This window comes from Cydia strobilella, chromosome 19, assembly GCF_947568885.1.
Source record: "Cydia strobilella chromosome 19, ilCydStro3.1, whole genome shotgun sequence".
Lineage (NCBI taxonomy): Eukaryota > Metazoa > Arthropoda > Insecta > Lepidoptera > Tortricidae > Cydia > Cydia strobilella.
The window spans coordinates 4186412-4211523 of NC_086059.1; the positions used below are offsets into that span (position 1 = coordinate 4186412).

Consider the following 25112-nt stretch of genomic DNA (forward strand, 5'->3'; position numbering starts at 1 on the left):
GGCCAATGCAACGCGGCAGTAAACCGCTTCGTAAACAGAGCTGCAACGTGCGCGGGCGTTGCTAAATAATCCCCGGTTTGCTATAAACAGTGACGTAGGCCATAGAATAGATACAGAACACATATAATACATACAGAATTCCCTTTCTCTAACAAAACTGTTTAAGACTTTAATAAGATAGTGGACGACGACTTTTCCATGCAAACGTAGTCCCCATTTTCCTCTGTGGATATGGACATTTTGCAAAATACTTTTACACTATTTAATGTATATCAACCATAGCATTCGTTTTTATATTCTTTTTCGATTTTTTGATTGTTATAAGAATTAGGAGCGAAAAAATTTAACAATTCCATAAAAATGTTAGAAGCTCTTAATTCAATTGTTTTTAGCCTTCCTCAGTGCCCCACTGCTGGACGAAGGCCCCTCGTTTTTTCCACTCGACCCCGTCGTTGGCATTTTCCCACCTTTTCGGGTAGAATGCGTCAAAGTTGTCCCCCCATCTCCTTTTCGGTCTGCCTGCACCACGGCTGCACCATCTATGGTGTTCCGTGGGTCCAACTCAGTAACCATTTTAGATTTCAACAATTTTTATTTTATTTGAAAGAAGGTGTTTTTAGTGTAATCTCTTAGATATACTCAAGTATGACAAAGACAGCAAAGGGACTTAAATTTTAAATTAATGTAGAAAATATTTTATGATAATTAAAAAATAAGTTTTCAAGATAGAGGTGTGATTATATTTTTCCTGTAATATTTATGATGATGTTATTATTATGTAATGTGGAGATAATAGGGGGGGAGGGAATGATATTTTTTTTTACATTTTCCTTCATAAGTCAATTTTTTCACTACGAAAAAAAAAATGTTTTGTAATGTTCCATTTGAGCTCTTTCAAATGATATCCCACTCTACCTAATCACTAGACTGAAACCTTTCTTTATATTGGGCATTTTCCATAATTAATAAAAAATACACTTCCAATGTGTTGAGTTAGGGTTGTTCTAACTATTCCAAATTTCAAATCGATAGCTTTAGTAATCTATATATATAAACGTAAAAGTCCTGACTGACTGACTGACTGACTGACTCACTTAAATCAACGCCCAGCCCAAACCGTAGGACCTAGAGCTGAATTTTTCACAATAGGTAGCTTTTATGACGTCAGTATCCACTAAGAAGGGGTTTTTCAAAATTCATCCCCTAAGGTGGTGAAAAAGGGGTTGAAAATTTGTATGGAGATCAAATATTTTTTTGAGTGCGGGACTTGAATCTTTGTATAAAGGCATATTATTAGAATACAAGAAAAGTAATTTAAGCGCTTTTAAATATTCATCCCCTAAAAGGGTTAAAAAGGAGTTGAAAGTGAATTTTTTACAAATGCTTTGAAACTTCTTAGAAAGGCATTGTGTAGGATTCCAAAAAAGTTATTTCAACGTTCTTAAAAATTCAACCCCTAAAGGGGTTAAAAAGGGGATGTAAGTTTATATGTGGTACAAATTTTCTTTTAAGCTAGGAACTTGAAACTTGGTAAAAAGGGCATTATATTAAAATAGACGAAAACTGATTACTTACACTGTTTTTGAAAAGTTTGTATTAATAGTTTCGGGAGCGAATATTTTTTTTAAATAGTGGACTTGTAAATCTTCTAAGAGGGTCGAGAGGGATTATATCGGGAACAATTTTTTTCAGTTAGGGTCTTAAAACTTCGTAGTTTGTGAAAGACAAAATTCATGCGTTTTATAATTATTAACAAATGATTAACCGTCCCTACTGATATCTTTTGCTGCATAATGTTCTATATTATGCTCATGTAGAATATATAACCACCAACATACAAATCCACGCGTACGAAGTCGCGGGCAACAGCTAGTTCTCGAGATATTTAGCAATATGACAGACAGACAGAGTCGCACCTTCCTTTTGTACCTTTTTGGTACGGAACCCTAAAAAGTATGCATCCATACAAAGCTAATGCATACTTACTGCCTGATGCCCATACCTAATACGTACAGCCTAATTCGAACGATTCGAACATCAAAATGATATCTAAATTATGTTATGTCAATATCGTAAATTTCTCTCGTATTCGTCCGTAAATATGGCGCGAGCGAGACGCACGATAACTAAATGATTTCATTTTGATGTCAGTCTACGTTCGAATTGGCCTCTTTTGCATCCACACAAAGCTAATGAATACCTGCCCGATGCCCATATCTAATACATAGCCACGCCACACCGCACTGACCGTTTACCTAACCGCAATTTATGTGTGTACATAAATCGTGCGCGCGCGCCGCATTGGACGGGGAACAGAAACAAACAACTCACCGCCGAAATACGTTTGCATCTTATGTATGTACCAAATCAAGACGTATCTGTGTACCTTCAAAATATTTATTTTCAAGGAAAGCACAATTCTTTGGACAAATATGTCTATAGTCAACTAAATCAAAGGTTGACTGGAAGAGATCCCTTACAGGGATAAGTTCGCCTTTGTATATTGTATACTTTCGGTTTAATTGTATCTTAACCTGTCTTATGCACAATAAAGTGTTTACATACCTATACATATACATACATACATTATATGTGAGTATCAGGATGGCGGGTGTACATCAACAAATGGAGCTGCGCTATACGTCAGGCGTTAGTGCTAGCAGTGGGTCTCTACGACGCTCGAGTATCTACACATTTAGCATCGTCGGCTCACCAGCTTAAAAATAGTTAGTTTCGTGTTACCTATACCTATACATATTTACAAAATAACACATAAAACTTTTCATAAATTAAAATGTTATTTCATTCACCTCAATGGTTCCCAGTTGTGACATCCGCAATTACAAATTCTAAATTAACTTTGTCTTTCAAAACTACATAATTTTATTTTGTGCGTCCTCTAATGAGTTTTTATTTTGGCGGGAACGGGAAACGCTGTGTCCGCCATTACTGTCACTCGTAACTCTTTACTCTATGGCCGAGTCGTAAAAGTAAATTGTCACCGGCTGTTGAAAACCACCTCCGTGCCTCATGTACTCGTAATAAAACATCTCATTCGTGTCTATGGCTTGATTCATGGCCAGAGTTGTGACATGGGGGATGTTCCGAAAAATGTGGTTTCGTTTATTTGATCGTAAAAGTGATTTGAGTGTTATGATTGCACTTACCAGTCGTCGGGGTCGCAGTCCCGAAATCCTTTGGCGAACGGGTTGCTGGCTATTTTCAGTTGTGTTATCTAGAACGAAAATCATTGTTACAAATTAATAAGTTCCGAACTGAAATAGAGTCAGTTTTACACGTGTCATATATAAATGTGGAAGCTGAATAACAAAACGTCTTAACCATTTTATTCTCGGCAGTAAGGCTAGCCCTAAGCCCTGTGGCGGGTAACAGGGTGTATTCCCATTTGTCCCCCCCACGTGACCGCCACAAAACAGCTATTCCCATCTGTGCCCGGCGGGGACAAATAGGAATACACCGGGCCTATCCGCAGCAGAGGAGGGCATAAAAACTTACCCGATGGTTCTGGTATGCTGTGACGGCAGTAAATCCCGTCTCAGGGAACACAAATGTCCGGTACGGGACGGTGCCTGGCGTGCCCTGCCCCTCACCCGGCAGGTACACCACGTGGAGGCGCGGCTGGTACCGGTGCATGGAGTTTAGGATAATCTGTTCGAATAAATTTAGTTTAAAAGAAATACAGATGAAGGCAAACCCTTTAAGGGCTCAATTGAACTGTAGATATTTATGTAGAAAATGTATTTCATTGTATTTTTGGAAAGTTGGCCAGCGTAGGTATAGGTGGTCACAAATCACAGAGCGACCTATGTTCCAGTAGTACCAGTCGGATGATAAAACACCTTTCCGGGTCGTGCTTGAATGCGAAAAGTTGTAGCTACACCACAAGTACAATTTATTGACATACCGAGCACTTCAGAAAGCCTGCATAGACACCAGGATGATCCTGAGTTTCTGGACGAAACGAAGGCAGTCTAAACTCCTAGCTGGCATAGATGTCACGCGCACGCCTGACATTTAAAAGCTGAAACCTGAGCCATAACTGTAACATAACTTACATGCCCGTTGTCGTCCAGCTGGTTGTTAGTGAGCTTCAGCTTGTCAAAGGACACGAGTTGGCGCATCCAGTGCGCGCCGGGCGCGGGTGAGTCCGGGTGCACGTGGATACGCGGCGGCGATACCGGGTCCGCTTTACCCGCCACTACCCAGCTTGAGCTACATAAATATCAAATTATGCACCGGTAAACTCGTACGTAATGGCGGGAATTGATCATCGATTTTTGAACTATAAGAAATTGGTTTATGAACGCTTTCATAATATTTCGTTTTTTTTTCGTAGGGCTTTTTGTGTACTACTACTTCAGAGATTTACAGTTTTTAGATATTGTACCGCTTATATTGTATTGCGATATTGAGTACTTCAACAACCATACTCAATATCGTATTTCGTTAAGGTTGCCAAACTAAGCGCTTGCGGTCAAAAATCAACTCCCTATTTTTCAAAAATCGATGATCATTGTTTCCCCGCAGTTCAAAGTAACAACGTTTACGATACTAACAATTATCTGTCAGTAACAATAGTTCTGGCTAGTCAACTAAAACGGGATTGATTTGTGTATTAAAAATAAACCACAATTTCGAGCGCGACAAGTTGATAAAAAAGATCAAGTGCATTTAAGTAGTTTGAAAACACACACAGCTAGTAAATGTTGATGTCTATTTTAACCAGGTCTTCTCTCGGATACACGAACGATAATATTTATTATAATGCGTGATTATATCCGGAATTTATAAGTAGTTACAAAAAAGTAAATATCGTTAAAATATATGTGGCAAATATTGCATTTATTTGCAAATAAATAAAGTACAAACCTGTGAAACGCATATCGGTATCTCTTATCATCAAGCGGTACGAAGTCCACAAGCAGAAGATAGTCCGCGTTAGGCAGGAGCCCGGAAAGCCTCGCCTGTACAAATATGAAAGTTCAGATATATTATATAACAAAAATTCCTGCCGACTTAAAAGTTTACAAGATAAACAAGATTACAGATTAGAGGTTCAAAGCTGTTAATTATGAATAGTAGTATCCCAAAAGTGCACCTATCTGCTTTTAGAGGGAGCGCTTTGTTTAGCAGTAAGTTACATTATGTGGTCGCTATGAGATCACCAACTGGCTAAGCTAAGCGAGCTGCAAAATTCATTTATAATATACCTATCTGCAGGAAAGATTGCGGCGGCCGGCCTTGGTTATGTTCATATCAGTGCTACTGCAAGATGGAGCGATTGGAGCACTAATTCTGGCGCTCACGGACTAACAAATTGACAGAAAGTGCAGGATATTACAACGGTAAAGTACCTGCAATGCAGGGAACATGCGACGGCCGGCCTTGGTGACTATCATCTCGGTGCCGAGTTCGTGAAAGCTACGCCATAGTGCAGATAGCTCAAGGGTCGCCGAACAACGCGCTACTGCCGGGTGGAGCGCTGCGCTTGCGCCGCCGGCGCCCACGAACTGGTAAATTAAAATTTAGACATAGTTGATAAAAAAAAAGATTAAAATTAAAAATAAAAGACGGTAATTTGAAATAAATTTAATATTACCAATAGTTCATTAAGAATGCTTAAAATCCACAAATCGGTTAAATGTTGTGTGCTATGTCGTATGATTGGTCTCGTCCAAAACATAGGTTCATAGAGTATGTGTTCATGTAGAGTTGAGAACAAATTTAATTATTTTATCGAATATTTTTAATTGTGTTGTATACTTAATAAATGAAATAAAATTTAATTAAAATTAAAAATCCTTTTTATTTCTAGCAAATATAGAAATATACAATCACATAAAATTGTCCGCCGGCGTCTTCAGCTCAGGTCAGCTGCCGCTAGAGATTCAGGGCGTTTAACCGCGATCGCTGAAGACGGTTCGAATCCGGCCTCCGCCACTGAAGGGTAGTCATTTTTTTTATATGACATCTAAGTATTCTAAGCCTATACTTTTAAAGATTCCAATAAAGTTAAATCGCAGAACACTCACAAGGCGTGGTGGTGGCTGAGGCGGGGGCGGCGCCGGCGCCCCGTGGTCCCGGCAGGTGCTCTCGCTTAACGCCTGCAGCGGCGAATATGTGGTCCGCGGACATACTGAGTTCTGGGACAAATATTATAACATTCATAACTATAATTAAATCATTATACAAGACCACCCTGCAGAATGCTGCTCCGGGGCGTTCCTGGCGCAGAGGGTGTCCGTCCATTGCAGTTCAACGCGGAAACGTGATGGGCACCTTTGCATCGGGAGCGATGCGGGGTAGGTTGTTCGAGATTTATAAAATCAAATAGGTTTAGTCTTATTTATAATAACACAAGAAAATAAAAATAAAGAATGCACAGAAGTCAGCATTGTCGACAGCTGCAGGGGCCGCAACTGCCGCAAGCAGAGCAGTACTCAACATCAATTTTTTTAACATGCAGAAACGTCTGCGAGCGATACTCCAAATTTTATATTAAAGGGAAAAAAATGGAAAAAGTTACACTTCCGGCAGGATTTGAACCCGCAACCTCCGCAATCCTTGCGTTGCTCTTAACCAATTGAGCTACGGAAGCCTAACCGCCGGAAGTGTAACTTTTTCCATTTTTTTCCTTTAATATAAAATTTGCAGTACTCAACATAACTAGTCATGCGATACGGACAAAAATCCTTCTGCGATAGTAATGTTATAGTCTTACAAATGACTTGATCCTTCGAACCGGATGATTGTCACCTAGTGGCGCTAAACAGTAAATCTTATATTTAACACGTGGTCTAGTGACGCTTAATAAGTAACTTGTACTTGGCACTTGGTCCTTCGACCCGGAAAATTAATTTAAAAACCTGTACCTTCGCTAAATCACGCTATATTAGATCTATAATAGAAAAGTGACAGCATTTTACTGACTCACCTCTCTTACAGAATTGTGCAGTGGCGGCAAAGTCGGATCGAGTTCTCTTGCTCGGTCTAGCGGCGGCAAGTTAAACGCCCCGCGAGGACATTGCCCATTTGGAATTATACCTATGGACAACAAAAAATTAAATACTCCTATACCTATTCTTCTTCTCGTGTTACGATATAAATGTGGAAGTCAGATTGCTAGGATGTTTTCAAATTTGTTTTTCAGTCACGAAACGGCTTAGGTATTTAAGGTAAAATTTAAAATTCAAAAATGTATTCTGCAAGTAGGCCTTAATGGCTCTTTTACAAGTATGAAGTAAATATAGCATATACAGTGGCGTTTTTTACATAAACATAGCAACATATATAAATACAAAAATACCTGGGTAAACATTATATTATTAATAATCTTAAAGAGTCCTCCCCGGCAAGCTCGGCCGAATTGCACCTTCACATACAAACGTAGTTCCGCTCTCATTTTAAAACTAAATGTTGGATTGTAATGAAGCTTTGCACAAACAATGACATGAGGTATATCTAGGTCAGTTCATATAGCTCTAGTTTATAAAACGACTTAAATAGAGCAAAAATAAATTTTGTATGTAAGAACTAAATTCGCTGTATTTTTTTTTGTAAAAGTTATGGTTTGACTCAGGTTCAGGTTGTTGTTTGATTGTAAATATTAGTACTGTACTAGTCGGCCAGTTAAAGAGTTAAAGTGACCGTAGAAAAAATATTCTTCAGTACGGTCCACCACAATTTTGCATACAAATATGTCTAAATTTGTCGATTTAGATTATATATTTCAAGCAGATCGAATAACTGCATTGTGTTGTTCGGAGTACCTACTATACTTGTCAATACAGCAGGTTATAAGAAACCTAAAGGTGCAAACGCCACTCAATGTTTGTAATGCATGATGCCCATGAAACTATTTATAGTCAACATAACACCATCATCACTTTCAAGTAATAGTGCTTCTAAGGCGATGCTGATAATGCAATTATACGTTTGCTATTAAATAATCACATAACTTTGTCATGACCTAAATACTTATAATCGAATAAGAAATCAGAAGTGAGAAATGGTAATGGCATGGTTAATTTTAGTCGCTTGTATTTTTATGCCGTGTAGTCCAAATAAATTATAGATAGCTTTGTTTGCTTCGACTTGGCAGACAGTCATATATTTCCCAGAGGAGTGTCATACTTGACGTAATACTACTTGGCATTAAGACTTAGCGTACTACTTAAACAATACTTTTTATCCCTAAACAGTAGAAACAGGGATAATATAACTACAGTTTAGCAAAGGGATAATATGGTAATTATCACACAATTTTTTCTACTATACCTTGCAACACTGGTACCACCACCACCACCACCAGTAGGCCGAGCACATGATTGATGCGACAGTATCTCGCCGCGAGATAGACTACCCGTCTTTTACTAACTGTATGAATAAAAGGGGGACGGGTAGTCTATGTCGCGGCGAGATACTCTCGCGCCAATCATGTGCTAGCCCGGCTGAGATGTGCGACTACGATGCGTAGCGAAGAATATCTTTGTTAAGAATAAGAACCAATGGAATATTGACCACTACAGCTGCGCTGAGCGAGGGTAGGTAAACGACGTGATTTTATTGGTTTTTAACAAACACATCCCTCGCTGATGCGCATTCTCGAACATCTCTGGTGGAAACGCAGCCGACGGTTTCATTTAGGGGCCCACTGGCTATCAGTCCGCCGGACGATATCGGCCTGTCAGTTAGAACAAAAATTTGACAGTTCCGAACAACTGACAGGCCGATATCGTCCGGCGGACTGATAGTCAGTGGGCCCCTTAAATAGGTTCTAACGAGGAACTTTAGCGTGTTAATAATATTGCTAAATCAAAGAAAATATCTCAAAACGCATGTGTATCATAATTAGTAATGGCTAACTCTAATCAATTGACTACAAATCGAAACGAAATTAACTTTAGGTATGTACATTTGTACATAGTAACTGCTATGTATTTGCATACATTCATGTAAAATCTACCTACCTATTTATTTTGCATTTAAAACTGACACCACTAACCTCATTTTATTATCACCGTCGGCAATTTCAAACCCGTTAAACACAACCCACTTGCACCATAAACAAAAATATTTCGAAAAAAGTTTATTACGCTCGTAACTCCATAAAAACCGTAAAACGTCCTGCCGACCGCGGACATCTCACTCAACTAATTGCTGTAATGTTCGGATGGCGGGAAACTCGAAATTCAAAATGGCGGCTATAATTTCAACGGAAGATGTCAAGCGGGCATTATAAATTAAGACGGGCGATGAAAACTATACGCGTATAGGCGACAATGATCGCGTTTTATTTTAAGGTTTGGTTTAATTTTGTTTTACTGGCTGTTTTACTTTCGAACTGAATGTTAGCGACTACTTGTGAGGAATTGACGTTTTCCCCGGCTTAACTTACCACGAAATAAGTAAATGGTCCTTCGAACCGGATTTTAATTTCAAAATTTGTATACCGTAGCAATCGTAGCATACAACTAGGGAACAAATCAAATTATTCTATTAAATATTTTTTGATTTGTGTTTTTAAGTAGTCACACTACTTACTATATATAAATTATAAAGATAAATAATAAAGATAGCATACACCACACCTGAGAATTTGGAAAGGGTACCGCCGTAGCTGGGTGGTCTAGCGGTTAGGACGTTAGCCGCGTACTTACCAGTGACTTACTAGTTAGTGACCACTTTTTCTTTGGGGTTTCGTACCCAAAAGGTAAGTTAGAACGGTACCCTATTCTATTACTAAGACTCCACTGTCCGTCTGTCTGTCACCAGGCTGTAGCTAGCTATAGCTATAGCTAGAACAGTAGAAATATTCACAGATGATGTTTTTCTGTTGCCGCTATAACAACAAATACTAAAAAGTACGGAAACCTCGGTGGGCTAGTCCGACTCGCACTTGTCCGATTTTTATTAACTAATTAAGCTGAACAAAACAATCAATAAACAAAATAGTCTTTATCAACTTTATCAACAAATACCATTTGCATTTAGAATATAGCTACTCGTATATAAAGACTCACAGATAACTAGTATTTAACTATTTACTATTGAACATGTGGAATTATACAAATTTTTAATTAACATTCAAGCTATTTTCGTCACATAATTATTTACTGTTGGTATCAATTTTAGCCACTTATCAAAAAAATGTAGGGTGAAGTTATTGGCCACTACCTACATAGTATTTGGCCACTCTTAAAATAAGGCTTCAATTAGCTTGTTTCTTTCTGATTCGTTAGGAGTGGCCAATTATTATGTAGTGGCCAATAACTATAGCAGTCACCCTACCCAAGAAATCATCATTTATTTGCAATATCGCCGCGGTACCATTTAGTCGGAAACAATAAATTTTTAACATTCACGGGGAGTAAGGCATAATTGTCACATTATGAGTTATTTCTGGCACATATCCCTAATGTGTCACATTCGCGAGTAAATCAAGAGATTGTATTTTTGTTTCAAAACGTTACAACGGCAATTTGTGACAATTTATTAGTAAATAATTTAAGTTAAATATGAAATGAATGGAACGGTGAACGAAATATGATGGAATTAAATAGTTGTGACAGAATGTGAGTGGACGATTTCTCTAGTCATCATAGGGAAATGTGCTTCACCTGCACGTAACTAAATGCATAGGTAAGTTTGTTTTAAATTTAATTTGTATTTTTTACGTAATTATATGGAATATTTATCTAAAATAAACGGTTGCTAGATAGTATTAGTAAGTGATATTCGAAATCATTCCCGCGCATTTCGTGTCAATTATTGTATTTTTATTTGCTTTTTGACTGAGGGAAGCGAAGATTTTCGGTTTCAACATGGGCCAAAATGCTTTCGGATGTCTCCTTTACATTACAGGTCGCATGTGTGATGAGCAGGCCTCGATAATTATAATGATAGAACTTTTTCGACGATTCATTTCTTAGAATTTTTTCAGTGGCGGAGCCATGGGGGCTCGCGAGGTCTACAGCTCACAACCACTTTTATGTAGGTAATGATTGTCAGAACCAAGTAAACAGAATTTGTAATAAAACTATGAAAACGGATTATATCGCGTATATTGAATTTATAATACATCCCGACGTTTCGAACTCTTTACAGCGTTCGTGGTCAACGGGTGACTGAGGAAAAATTACAAAATGCAAAAATACCCACATACTAAAATAATGAACAATCATAGACTACAAACTTTAAGGCTGGTTGTACATGCAAAATCGGTTCATAAGGCTAGTTATACACTATAATTATTTTTCAAGTAAAGATATATATATATACGCGATAAAAATAAACTATGCCGGCTCCAACCCTACACCACGGACCCGAGAAGATTTAATTCCCTCCTAAATTGTAGGAGGGTATCCCAATATGGGACCGGCAACAAACTCGGCGGGACACATCTTTTCAAAACATCAGAATGTCCAGCATCATCCAACACTACGGTCTCACAGTCTATGTCTCGCTTGCTCCTTTATCAGGTGGACTACAGGATCCCAAGCTGGTGGTAGAGAAAAGCCATCTTCCCTATTAAAGTTTGGATATTTCTTAATCTCAATCAATTCAATATACGCGATATAATCCGTTTTCATAGTTTTATTTCATGAGTAACTATCGCGGTAACCGAAGACAATATTAGAATTTGTAATACTAATATGGGACACCAATGCACGAAGTAGAAAGAATGTCAGGGGTGTCAAACGCACGGGCGCACTAATTGGTCTAATTTATCCAAGAGCATGCGCGGGCGCGGGTCGGGTTGCGGTGATTTGTAGGCCGAGGGGGACGGCCAGATTATTGATAGTTTTTTTTAAGTATAGGAAGTTTGGAGGTAAACTATTGCCGCTGGGTCTTCCTGGGATCGATAGGAAATATCTCTTGTTGAAACGCTGTGAAGTATGAAAAATACTCATTAATATTCATCGAAATTGGAAAATATTACAATTCGAAATTTATTTTATTTAGCATAGTACTTATGCTAATATGTGTTGTCACTGTCAGCCTAGGCTTGTGGTTTTGTATTTCATGACTGATGCCAGCACCATTATCATTCTGTTCATTTAACTTGTTAACCATATATTATACATCGAATTATTCATTTTTATATTAAAGGAAAATTGTAAAAATTCACCGCTGCGGGCAAGTCGCGAACTTGCGACCTTTCGGAACCGCTCTTGACCAACTGAGCTACCGAAGCTCACCAGAAGTGTGTGAACTGTGAACCTTTCCATTCCATCCTTTTTGTTTACACCTCTTAGGGAGGCGCATAGGTCTGTTAGTAAGAGGGATCGGACCGGTGTACCGAATGGTTGCAAGATCGAGTATTGCCCGAAGCGGTGAATTTTTACACTTTTCCTTTATACTATAAAAATTTGTAGGTACCTATCGCTCGCAGATCGCAGACGTAAGCCTAAAATCAGGATAACATAAGCTAATCTAATTGGACATAAATTTAAAAAAACCAGAGCGAGTCGGACTCGTTCACCATACTTTTTAGTATTTGTTGTTATAGCGGCAACAGAAATACATCATCTGTGAATATTTCAACTGTCTAGCTATCACGGTTCATGAGATACAGCCTGGTGACAGACGGACAGAGGAGTCTTAGTAATAGGGTCCCGTTTTTACCCTTTGGGTACGGAACCCTAAAAATAATAAGCAAATCTATATTAATTTGAATTAACTGAAATGGCAACAGGTATCCCAATTATGTTGAAAGTGAATTATGATCGTTACAAATATGGCTAAACGCCGCTCAAGTCGGATATCATCCCTCGGTTTGATTTACGCGGGTCGTCACTTCCCGCCCCGACTCATAACTTTATCCGTTGCGACTGGTATGGAAGGATATTTGTACATTTTTATGATTGTAACATTTTATAGTTTGAAGGAATATTTTGATTATTAATTGGAATGTAATTAATATTGTCTTCGGTTACCGCGATAGTTACTCATGAAATAAAACTATGAAAACGGATTATATCGCGTATATTGAATTGTATATTGTCACCCGTTGACCACGAACGCTGTAAAGAGTTCGAAACGTCGGGATGAATTATAAATTCAATATACGCGATATAATCCGTTTTCATAGTTTTATTGGAATGTAATTATTTTTGCATGTTATTTAAGTTTAGTTCATAAGTTACTTAAGTTTTAGCATCTACAAAAACTTTCTTAGATAGCTATGTCTAGGTCTTTTAAAAATGTAGCATTTATAGAAGCTGTGACAAAAACATCAATTCAGTAGGTAACCAATTAAATAGCAATAAACCGTTAAAACGCTTGATTCAGAACTGAGAGGAAAATGGGGACTACGTTTGTATTTGTATGAGATTATGAAGAAACCAGTCCCCTTTCCTCTTAAAAAGTTTTTTTTTTGCGGTGTTCGAACTACTTTCACTCATCTTCCTCGCGTTATCCCGGCTTTTTGCCACGGCTCATGGGAGCCTGGGGTCCGCTTGGCAACTAATCCCAAGAATTGGCGTAGGCACTTTGTTTTTTGACGCAGAGGTTAATGCATTTACGCATCTCACCCCCGGGCTGTTGTGGAAGCCCATTGGGGGGTGGTGTGTGGGACGCTTCTCCCGTTACTTCCTCTGCTAGCCAGAGGGAGGGGAGGAGAATACCCACTAACATCCCCTGCGGCGTCACCCTCTTTGCCGTTAGGGGAGCTTCAATTCATGAGATCGCTTGCGGCATTCTATCTGCGACTACGATCGAGGGGTGATTGGCGTAGGCACTAGTTTTTACGAAAGCGACTGCCATCTGACCTTCCAACCCAGAGGGTAAAAATAAGCCTTATTGTTGTTATTGATGTTTTCCGTCACCGAGAAGCGTCTGGTAAATATCAAATGATATTTCGTACATAAGTTCCGAAAAACTCATTGGTACGAGTCGGGGTTGCAGCCGGACGTCCGTAAAAACTTAAAAAAGGTTCGTTGCATGATAATTAACTGCAACAGCCCAAAAATTGCGAGCACCCAAAGGCAAGAACATATTTCCTATCACAGATAAGTAATTTTAAAATTATATTATGCATAAATTTTGTACGAAAAAGTCGGCACGCTTGGTTTTAATACAAATCGTGTTATTTGCGTCATCTAGCGTACATATTAAACCTGTGCTCTTACCGCTAGGCCATCAGCGATACTTTCACTAACAACCAATTTTAACTTCGTAGCACTTCCACACTCTGTCACTGCAGTCTATGCAGAGATTGCAGACTTGCAGAGTAAGCTTGGCTTGACTCCATCAGGCGCTGGAAAGAATAATATATGAGAGTCGGTCTCCACACCGCACGACCGGTTTAATGAAGAGCTCCAAAAGACAATATTTTCGGCGCGCACGCATACGATTTATTTGTTTGACATTTAGTGGAATTTACTCGTATAAATAAATATAATATATTGAAACAAATTTCCCTACGCTCAGCTTTCACTCACATTTATTATTCCGCCTTTACTTAATTTAATAGCTTAAAATAGTTTGTGTTCTTGTATAACAGGTGATTAGAGAATCATGTTTCTGGAGGAATTTATGATTTTATTATTCGTTGCTAGTTAGTATCTAGTCTATATCAAAACACGAAAAAGGGATATTTTTTAGAATGGAAAGTTTTGCGAATGTTTAAAAAGAAACTAGAGCACGGGACTTGATTTTCCGGAGTGACATTTTGCGAGTGGATCTTTTGATGTGCGGTAATCATTTGATATAGGTACCAAATACCTATTGAATACCCAATGTACATGATATTAACTTTGTAGCAATGATATTATAATAGTTATATAATATCATTGCTTTGTAGTCTAGGAATTTGACATCAGTTTACATAAATCGTGATAGTAACACCGTAACATTATTGCATATGACGCAACTTACCCAAGAGCCAACATGTGAACGTTTACGCTATTCACGCGTTTAGCTATCTAGCCATAAGCCGCATGATTCTTTGTAAAATCGAATGGACTTGTTTTAAAGACTGTACACGATGAAACCCGGCCATGCATAATCTGGTATATCTTCAAGGAGTTCTTTTATTTTAATAATCTGTAATTATTTTAATTTATAATAAAAATACAATCATATTACAATGTATGGGCATTTGTGAGTTTTCGCCGAATATATTCCAGCACACCTTAATTTTTTTTACCAGCGTTTTATGATAATATTCACTCGCTTCGTACTACAATGCCACAATTTTATTTATATTTTCATAAGCTGTTTTATGTGCTCATTAGAATGTCATCTTACCAAAAACATAGTTTTTGAAACTTTTTTCTACTTGAGGTAGTCAGAAAAACTGTCTACTCCAAGTACTCAGTTGTTTTTATATGGGAGGTATTCTTTTGTCAAAAAGTCAAATTCACCAAAGTTAAAACACCTCAGAACTATCTTAATCAGAACACAATCAGAAAAATGTTCGGTATGTGTGAAAAGAGAATGTAATGAAGTATAATTTGGTTTATATAATTAAAAATAATAAAATATTTTTTACTGGAAAATTTGGTAAAGACTGTCAGAAGACCGTGGACAAAAAAAATATAGGTACTGTGGAATATATAATGCTCAGTCACAGACAACCTAACTTTATATTATGTTTCTCCACAAATTATTAAGCGAAAAGTGCTGCTTGAAAATGTACATTCATTTAAAAGATTTACCACATCATCCGTGGCCGGATTTCATCGTGTACAGTCTTTATATTGACTTTATTGCAAATGTATCATCACAGCATCTGCAGTAATGCACTCTGTGTTGTGATTGCTGATTGAGCTCTGCCAAGTTTGCAACCCGAGCTATTCTGGTACGCCCACTGTGTATCCTTGGTCAAACTGAGTCTTGCGTTACATTTTGTATCTGTGCCTTGGCCGGTGTTTGACACGGGGAAAATTATGATTGTAATGACAATCGTGATTGAGTTATTGCATTCGTAACACATTAATAAAAGTAAAGCGATAGCTGGACTTTACAATGGGCCACGTGCCACGTGGGTAACCTGGCGTTGATTTCAGAATGGTGTTTAAGATTAATTCTTCATTATCCCCACACTTACACATTAGTTTACTGTATTAATTAGCTATCAGTATTACACTTGAAACAACATTAACGAGCAAGAACAAAGAAATGAATCACGAGCCGATGTCACCAAGATGGCGGTCGACAAGCTACCTACCCTCTTCTGTTAAATTATTATCACTAAAATACTCGCCAAAGTTGCAAGCTGCAAAATTTGTGTTAAATTTTTAAATCAATATAAGTCAATGCAAATCGATTTATAACTAGCTCGTCAACGTATTGTATTGACGTAGATTATAAATATGACATTAAATTTAAACATTTTGCTAAGCTTTTTGTTAATATCTGCAGAATAATATTCGTATTTCAAAATCTTCTATATTAATGTAAGTATACCAAGTATACCTATTTTCGGTAGGGGGATACCAACAATGATGTTATGAACCGCGAGTCAAGCGAAACGCGCACGCCTTTTGTCCCACCTAAACAATTAGCAATATAACTAATATAAAATTAATATTTCGACTATGTTTATGTATAGGCGATGGGTGGCTGTGAGAAACGAATGCTTGAGGTTCTGTGAGGTGATGGACGCTAGGCCCTCGAGTGTAACGTAATGTTTGTTATCCGTGTGTGAAATGTAATGTAATACTTAGTGTAATGATTCTATGTTGTTATGTGTTAGTTTCATGACGTATTGGTTTACTGTAAAGTCGTGTAAACGTATTTATTTATAAAAATAAATAAATAAATAAATAGTAAACCATTTAAACCAGTATATTAATATCCATCGGTATTGGTATTACGGTCGCGGTCCGTTAGTTACGCTAATGGTGATTTGTGTTTCGGGGCTCGTTAGGCGCTACCGAGCTGTGCGCCCACGCACCATTTGGACCACACAAAACTTACTAATTACTGTGTAGTATTACTAGTATTTATTTAGGTATATTTGCGTACGAGTATGTTTAGTACAATAACCAATTTTAACTGAAATGATTAATTAGAAGTGATAAGTTTTAAAAATAGACTGTAAATACAAGTAAGCGCAAATGAAATTAAATATGTGTAATGTGTTGAATTCATATTGTACTGAATTTTGAAAAAAAAATCGCCGCTTTCACAAACTTATAGTAATCCCAAAAAATCTTATAGGTCGGATCGTTTTCAGAATGATGAATTAACTGTTTTTGATATTTCCATATTAGACAGAGATGCTCTGTACTCTGTAATGTGTGAATGGCCCGCTAGAAGAATGGCGACAGGAAAGCCGAGCCAAAGCAATAACTAGTAATGGTATAAAGTTTATTTGCTCTGCGATAAAGTAACGCTAACACATGCTGATGTGTTCTAGGAACCACAGACAGGGTGTCGCGGTGTTGCATTGTTGTGACTGCTGATTGACTTATGCTTGCTTGTCCCGCTATTCTCGGCGTGATACGGACACTGCGTTTTATTGACGGGACTAGCTGTAAATCTAGTTACTATTGATTGTGTCTACGGCAGCTTTAGATAAAGGAACGTCGTATTACATTCATCTTTACCTAATGTTTAAATTTTAATAATACCTCAGGTTATATATCGAGCAATAATGATCCTTAGCCACAAGCGGACAATTAGGCAAAAAATATATAAGAACCTATTTAACACTACAGCAAAATATAAAGTAACAAACAAATTTTGTCACTAAGTGCGAGTCGGGTCCGAGCTTTAAAAATGCGGGTTGTCAAATAAATTTGTATTTGTATAACTCTGTGTATATTAATACTTTATCTGTGGAATGAAAACCACTAATTTGACACCTACGAAAAAATTTTATTTTTCGTAGGTGTCAAATTAGTGGTTGCCTTTTACATTGCTATTTTTATAAAATGTATCTAGCCTACTGTTTATTTTATTCTAAGCAGTGTAAACCGAGCAATGGATTGCAAGTCCAGTTAACCAAAGACACTGCAACTAAAAATCCACTTGAAAGTCTCGAAACCCTCAAACGTTCATTCTTGTGTCACTAAGTCATGATTCACTGCACTTAGCCTGTTTACAAATAGACAATTCGGATCGGGGGATGGTCCTTTGATCACGTGTCGGGATTGCTGGCGAGCCCGGCTAACAAGCGATAGACGCCCAGGGGTCACACTAAATATAGTGAAGGGATTATTACATTATTAGACGGCTTAATTTATGGCTTATAAATATATGACTTTGGAATCTTTCGTTATTATTATTCCTTAAGGCGCCGTGTGCGGAAATTGCGGGCATGATTCTCTTTTACTCCAATTGAGGCGTAATTAGTGACAGCTAGTCTAGCTATTATGGTTAATGAGATACAGCCTGGCGACAGACAGACAGACGGACAGACGGACGGACAGCGGAGTCTTAGTAATAGAGTCCCGTTTTTACCCTTTGGGTACGGAACACTAAAAAATTAAGGTTGCGTTTTACACCTATACCCGTGTATTTTTTTTTATCGAATTCAGGTTTCTATCAGGTTCGAATCGATGAAGTTACTAGAAAAAGGTCTGAAGATTGCTATTCAAAACTTTTGACAACCATATTATAATCAAAAAAAGGTTTACGATTTTTCAAAAATTCTGTTGGCTGAACCTACTGCACCTTAACATGAATTTGTCTCTTTCGATACGCCTGGTGAGTCCAAGTTCTCGAATTCTAGTTTTCAACACAGCATTGGCCTGCTCCAGAATAGGGTTTTTGACTAACAAAATTCAAATAATTATTGACTACCGTATTGTCCTGCATTTACATTAATAATTTTATCAAACAAACAAAGAAGCAAACCCAACAAATTAATTCATCTGTAAATAGCCGTGTCGTTTTCGATCTGTCATAAGTTATAATAATGCATTTGTTGTGAGTAGAGGGCTCAGCTGCGATTTGTAGAGCAGTAAATCAAACGTGTAGCGCAAACACGTGGCGATGGCGCCCTACCACAGGGCTGACAGGACTTGGGACTTAAGTGGAAACTGACTTGGAACATTTCGGTGTATTTTATCACGTTATTCGCGTTAACTGTCCTAGTTGGGCAATAAATTGTATTCTTATCACCTTTTATTTTTTTAATAGCCATACTTCAAGTTAGCCATATCACCTGTAATATACGTACAGTCAGCTGCAGAGAAATGGTATCCCCCCGCTGCATAGAAGTTGGTATGCAAAGGTGCTAAGCGAATAGTATTGCTGACTATACCTACAACTAGCGCTAAGAGCTGTGTTTTACTCTTACAGGTGCAGATCTATTTCAGAATACGCCTGTCACCCTCTTACTGATAATAATGCATTGCGCAGGCGGCGTTACAATAGGGAATATTACGCAAAATTCTGCGTAGAGGGCGTCACTAGCACAGTCAACAGGGCCGCCGCGAAACACGAAAATCGAAAGTTCGGTTTCTGTCTCAATCACTTGCATATTCGATCGATAGAGAGACAGATAACGAAATTTCTATTTTCGCGTTTCGCGGTAGGCCATCTGTAAACAAACCGCCTTGATGCATCAATGTCATAATGAAAACTTGTCAAAAACTGTTTAAGGCATAGTATGTATAAGTTTAAGTTACTCTATAGGTATGGTTTAGGATGTGCACAAGTGCTGCACTCTGGCGGTAGAACATTGCAGTAATATTCCCTATATCCCGCGTAAATCAAACGTATCGCCGTCACGAACACACGTGTATACCTGATATAGTGAAGGGCTGTCAGCGAAAACACCCGATTTTTTATAGTTTTAGTCTGCAAATCAAAAAACCAATTTTAACAGTGAAAATGAAATATAAAATATTTAAGAATAAAATGTGATTTTAAGACCTCTGGTGACACAGAAAAGCTTTAATGAGTAATAAACAGTTATGAATAAGTAAAATAACCGAAAATTCCAGTTGTGAGTCAGTTTGACAGTTCTCAAGTTCTAGTACGAAAACGTGAACCCACTCGTAAGTTCATATTTTTGCCACGGCAAGGGTTTTTATCGCTTTTAGGAACCCTACCACTCCTTTTAGCTTCGTTTTGATATTGGAAAAATATACAAAAAGCTATTATTCAATCCAAAAGTTTTATGGAAGACAAAGACAAATATTAGCCCCCTATGTTAATAAGTAGTTTCAGCACAATAACAATTATGCGAAGTTTCATTAGGACAATCAATTATTATGCGACCCAATATAGATCCACTCAAACTCTATACCAAATTTCAACTAAATTAAAGCGTGAAGAGGTAACATGACCCGGGTTGGACCCGGTATGTCCTTAAACTACGTCCAAAAGAGAGGTATGGGCACTGTGAATGACATCTCGCTTTGTGTGGTAGGGCACAGGACAGCGGATGTTATTCCAGATCTAAAGCAGAGCCCAACTGGGGAGGTACCTCCACCTTACAGAAAACCGCAGCCAAATAACACTAGACCCTACTAATAGTGTTGTGTTCCTGCCGGTGAGTAAGGTTGCCAGAGCTCGAGGGAGAGGAGTGTTAGGGTCGGCAACGCGCATGTAACTCCTCTGGAGTTGCAGGCGTACATAGGCTACGGAGACTGCTTAACATCAGGCGGGCCGTATGCTTGTTTGCCACCGACGTAGTATAAAAAAAAAACATACAAACAGACAGACATACACACTTTCGTATTAATCATAAGGTATGGATACATTTTAAACTTTAAACTGTACTAAAATTTTAAACTGTTAAGTTTTGTTATTATACAGACAATGACAACCCTGCAGGTAACGGTGCGATACCGGCGCGGGCGCCGCGTGGATTTATAGCGCTCAATCAATGCGGATTTATAGGCGAGGAAGCGACACCCGCTCCTTTTGTTACAATTCACCCGCTATTTTAGAATACTCTAATTGCCCCATACGTAGATTATGTTGTCTTCTATTTGAGCTATGTTAATGTTGAGTGTAAATGAAGGATTCCTAGTTTTAATAACAAAACTTCCGTGAGACACAGACATATTAAACATATTAATAACGGGTCACTCACGTATTTTAAGTCGAAAACGCTCGACATGTTTCACTCCGTACCGAGGAGCGTCATCACCGGCCGGGCGTCGGCGGTCCGTCACCGTCGACGCAAGCTCCTGATGACGCTCCTCGGTACGGAGTGAAACATGTCGAGCGTTTTCGACTTAAAATACGTGAGTGACCCGTTATTAATATGTTTAATATTCCTAGTTTTAGTTTTATAATTTATATATTTTTTTTTTTTTTTTAATTACAAATTTATTTACATACAAGACATATACAGTGCTACTACGTAAACGAAATTAATAACTAGCTTAAATCTAAAATAGGCCCTTGGGGCATTGTACCATTTATATATTATATTGTGTATATTAGGTATATGTATATTATATGTATTGTATATATTTCGATGGTATATGTATGTAAAATTTTAAATTAGATTTATATTTTGTTAGTAGTATTAGCAGTAGCCTCGCCCACAATCTCTCTGCTATGCCTTAAGGATGACTAGTAGAGAATGCTTTTGGCATTAAGTGCACCTTTTCTACGATAAGTTCTACTTTTGTGCAATAAAGATTAAATAAATATATAAACACATATAGTGAAAATTTAATATTTTGCGAGGAAACTGCTAGTATATATCCACTGTGTTAGCAAACTGAACAAATATTCCTTTTTAGTCAATTTAAACCTTCAATGTTTTCAAAGTAAGATAAGGTAATTATAAAATGTGTAAACTTAGGTTCGCGTTTGGCGAGAGATCAGAAGAATTTAAACTGATTTCATACATTATTTTCTACATCAATCCAAAGCCACATAGCGTCATAAAGTTTTAGTTGCGCTCGTTTTTATGCACCGTTGACTTTTCATCGGCTCGTAACTATCACAGCGAATTTATTGCTCACACAAAACTCATACTGTCTTATCGATAAACAAGTATAAAAGGTCACATGTCCATTGCAAATTGACAGCTATTAACAACCTTATATCAATGTGAAAAAGGAATCGTTTACAATGGTTTAATGATTGTAGCCGTCCGCGCATCTGTTTGCGATGAGGTCTTATGAGAACGATTTATGTTTACGTAAAAACCGTTAAAGGGAAGAATTGAGCTGTCCGGTTTTAATCGCACTTAAACTATCGTGAGACATATTTCAAAATATTTATCAGTACGGTTTTTACTCACTATTATTTTTAGTCGCTTTTGGCGACATGTTTCGGATTCTTTGGGAATCCATCCTCAGGCACAAACATCCGAAACATGTCGCCAAAAGCGACTAAAAATAATAGTGAGTAAAAACCGTACTGATAAATATTCTGTCCGGTTTTATTTAGGTTTTTCACATTACTCAAAATCAGAAGTTGGTACCTACATATGGAATCTAATAATAAAAAAATACCAAAATTCTCCCCAGGATAATTTGTTTGAAACAGCAAGCTAACAACCAAAATATATTAAGTTGTATGGAAAATTAAATACACTAATTTGAAATTTCCACCGCCTTAATGTCGTTGCTGTAGTAAGTTGTTATATTCAGTAGAAAGAAAACATTTATGCCTTATTTACCTACGTTTTTATTTCAATATCACCTTGAACCTTGCATCTTACCTAAATGTCCCAAAGATGTTTATTTTTTATAAGCACTTAAATCTAAGCTAAAAAAATTATCAACTCAATTAATAATTAACTTAAATTTTTCATTGCGATTGACATCTGTATATACAATTTATAGATTGTAATGTGGTACGTCCCACAATGAAAAAAGGAAAAAATATTAACATTTATTACAAAATAATTTCCCGGCGCGCGAACGCATCCACTTCTCTAAATCATCGCTCGTACTTCAAAGCTCTAATCCGCTTATTACAAACGTTTCAAAATTAAAATAAGAACAACAAACAAAAGACGGCCACCAACGGTTTATTTAGCTTCGCCCGTTACTCATATAGACGTTTATCTCAATCCCATATTGAATTTTATTTCAGCCACGCATTGATATGCTTTAAAAACAAACAATTTTGAAATTAGAACAGTTTTGGACTTAAGAAAACAATGAAAGCTGAACGCGATTTTACAAGGATTAGATGTCAAAATATTTATGTTGATTAGACCGCTCTTTTAAATTACTTTTTCAGATTTTGTTACAATTTAAAAATTTTGTTAGGAATATGTTCATGAAAAAATACTTTTGAAGAAAAACTTTTCAAGCGCGGATTATAGAACAGTTACGTTTAGGCGCATCACATACCTATGAACTGATACAATACATTTCCGTCAGTAGAAAAAAGCGGCAAATAAACTAAAAATTGGTGCGAAGGGTTGTACTCCCATAGTAAATTTGAATTTCGCGCCTTTTTCCACTGACAAAGTGGGTTTGTCAAAGTATAATAATGTATGATGTAAACTACTATTGTTGAATGAGTTAGTTGTGAAGTGAATGAGCTGAGTATTTTTTTACTAGTTTAGGCACATCCCACAGCAGTAATTCTTTTTTCAAAAATTAAATCCAGAATCTCTACGAACTTTTAATAAATTCAGATATTGTCTATGGCAGCTGACTTTTTGTGCGTGATGTGATCTTAACTAAAAGCACCCACCAAAAATATTTTCATGTAATATGTTGCCAAGACGAGACCCTAATGCTCGCACTATCTAAAACCGGCCAAGTGCGGGTCGGACTCGCGTTCCAAGGGTTCCGTACATTAAACAATTTAAACAATGTATTTTTTTTGTGAAACGTGAGTGAAATGACGACCGGTCTGGCCTAGTGGGTAGTGACCCTGCCTGTGAAGCCGATGGTCCTGGGTTCGAATCCCGGTAAGGGCATTTATTTGTGTGATGAGCACAGATATTTGCTCCTGAGTCATGGGTGTTTTCTATGTATTTAAGTATTTATATACTTGAGTACCCATAACACAAGCCTCCTTGGGCTTACCGTGGGACTTAGTCAATCTGTGTAAGAATGTCCTATAATATTTATTTATTTATTTTTATTTTAAATGTCTTTATAAAACCCGTAGGTCGATCAAAAACTAAGTAATTAAGCCCGAGTCACGCTTGACTGCACGTTTCTAATAGGTTTTCCTGTAATCTATAGGTAAAGATCTATTCTGTGTATTTTTTTCAAAATTTTAGACCCAGTAGTTCCGGAGATAAAGGGGGGGGGTAGGGGAAGGAATGGTCATTTTTTGCCTATTTTTTTGAATAATTTCTAAACTGTTTATCCTAAAATTATAAAAAAATATATTTGAGATTACCATAATGAGCTCTTTCATTTGATATGTGACACGATATAGTTTGAAAAACTTTATTTTTTAATTTTCTCGTTTACCCCCCGAAAGTGGCCCTTGTGTTTATAATTCATTTGTTTACGTTACATGTCCGTCTTTGGGTCACAAACTTACATATGTATATCAAATTTCAACTTAATTGGTCCAGTAGTTTCGGAGGAAATAGGCTGTAACTGACGGACAGACAGACAGACAGGCAGACGGACAGACAGACAGACAGACGTACGAGTGATCCTATAAGGGTTCCGTTTTTTCCTTTTGAGGTACGGAACCCTAAAAAGTTATCAGATCTCATGTAAGTAGAGAAGCTTTTCTAACTTTAACGCCTTTGCAAACCCTAACTTCACTAACTCTACACCTTAGTCAAAATATGTGGCTTGGCCGTTTTGCTACCGTCACATGGGCGTAAGGTGGAACATTTATTCACTGTACATTACTTTTCTGTTATATAATAGGTAGTTCTTGCAGTAACCAAACGGCCAAACTACATATTTTGACTAAAGTGTTGCATCGCCTTAGAAAAACCAGTATCAACTGTTACTTACTCTTATTGGTGAGTCCCAAGATACAGGCTCAGCCTAGTTTATGGATCACCGGACACCTTTTGTGTATGCTACTGTATACTTAGTTTTTTTTTTGTACTACGTCGGTGGCAAACAAGCATACGGCATACGGATGATTTTCAATAAATTTGTTCTTATTCTTAAATGTGACCCCTGAAATCTATAACTATAATACGTAATCGGAGATCTCACTTTACTGGCTGTCGATACATTTAAGCGATGTAACGACCGAGCAATATCAAACGCCCGCCCACA

At 37.5% G+C, this 25112-nt stretch overlaps 1 protein-coding gene across 2 annotated transcripts in view; it reads right to left on the reverse strand.

Annotated features, from left to right (window-relative positions):
• Window positions 1-25112, reverse strand: part of LOC134750294 (T-box transcription factor TBX1-like) — a 54743-nt gene that overhangs the window by 7955 nt on the left and 21676 nt on the right. For both annotated transcript variants that reach the window (XR_010128555.1, XM_063685456.1), the window contains exons 2-8: window positions 6956-7065; window positions 6054-6164; window positions 5376-5531; window positions 4891-4985; window positions 4077-4233; window positions 3517-3669; window positions 3168-3235 (exon numbers count right to left, since the gene is read on the reverse strand). Coding sequence is in view for 1 of the 2 variants with exons in the window: in XM_063685456.1 (XP_063541526.1) it covers window positions 3168-3235; window positions 3517-3669; window positions 4077-4233; window positions 4891-4985; window positions 5376-5531; window positions 6054-6164; window positions 6956-7065 (850 nt within the window). In the remaining variant the exon portion in view is untranslated. The remainder of the gene's footprint in view (window positions 1-3167; window positions 3236-3516; window positions 3670-4076; window positions 4234-4890; window positions 4986-5375; window positions 5532-6053; window positions 6165-6955; window positions 7066-25112) is intronic.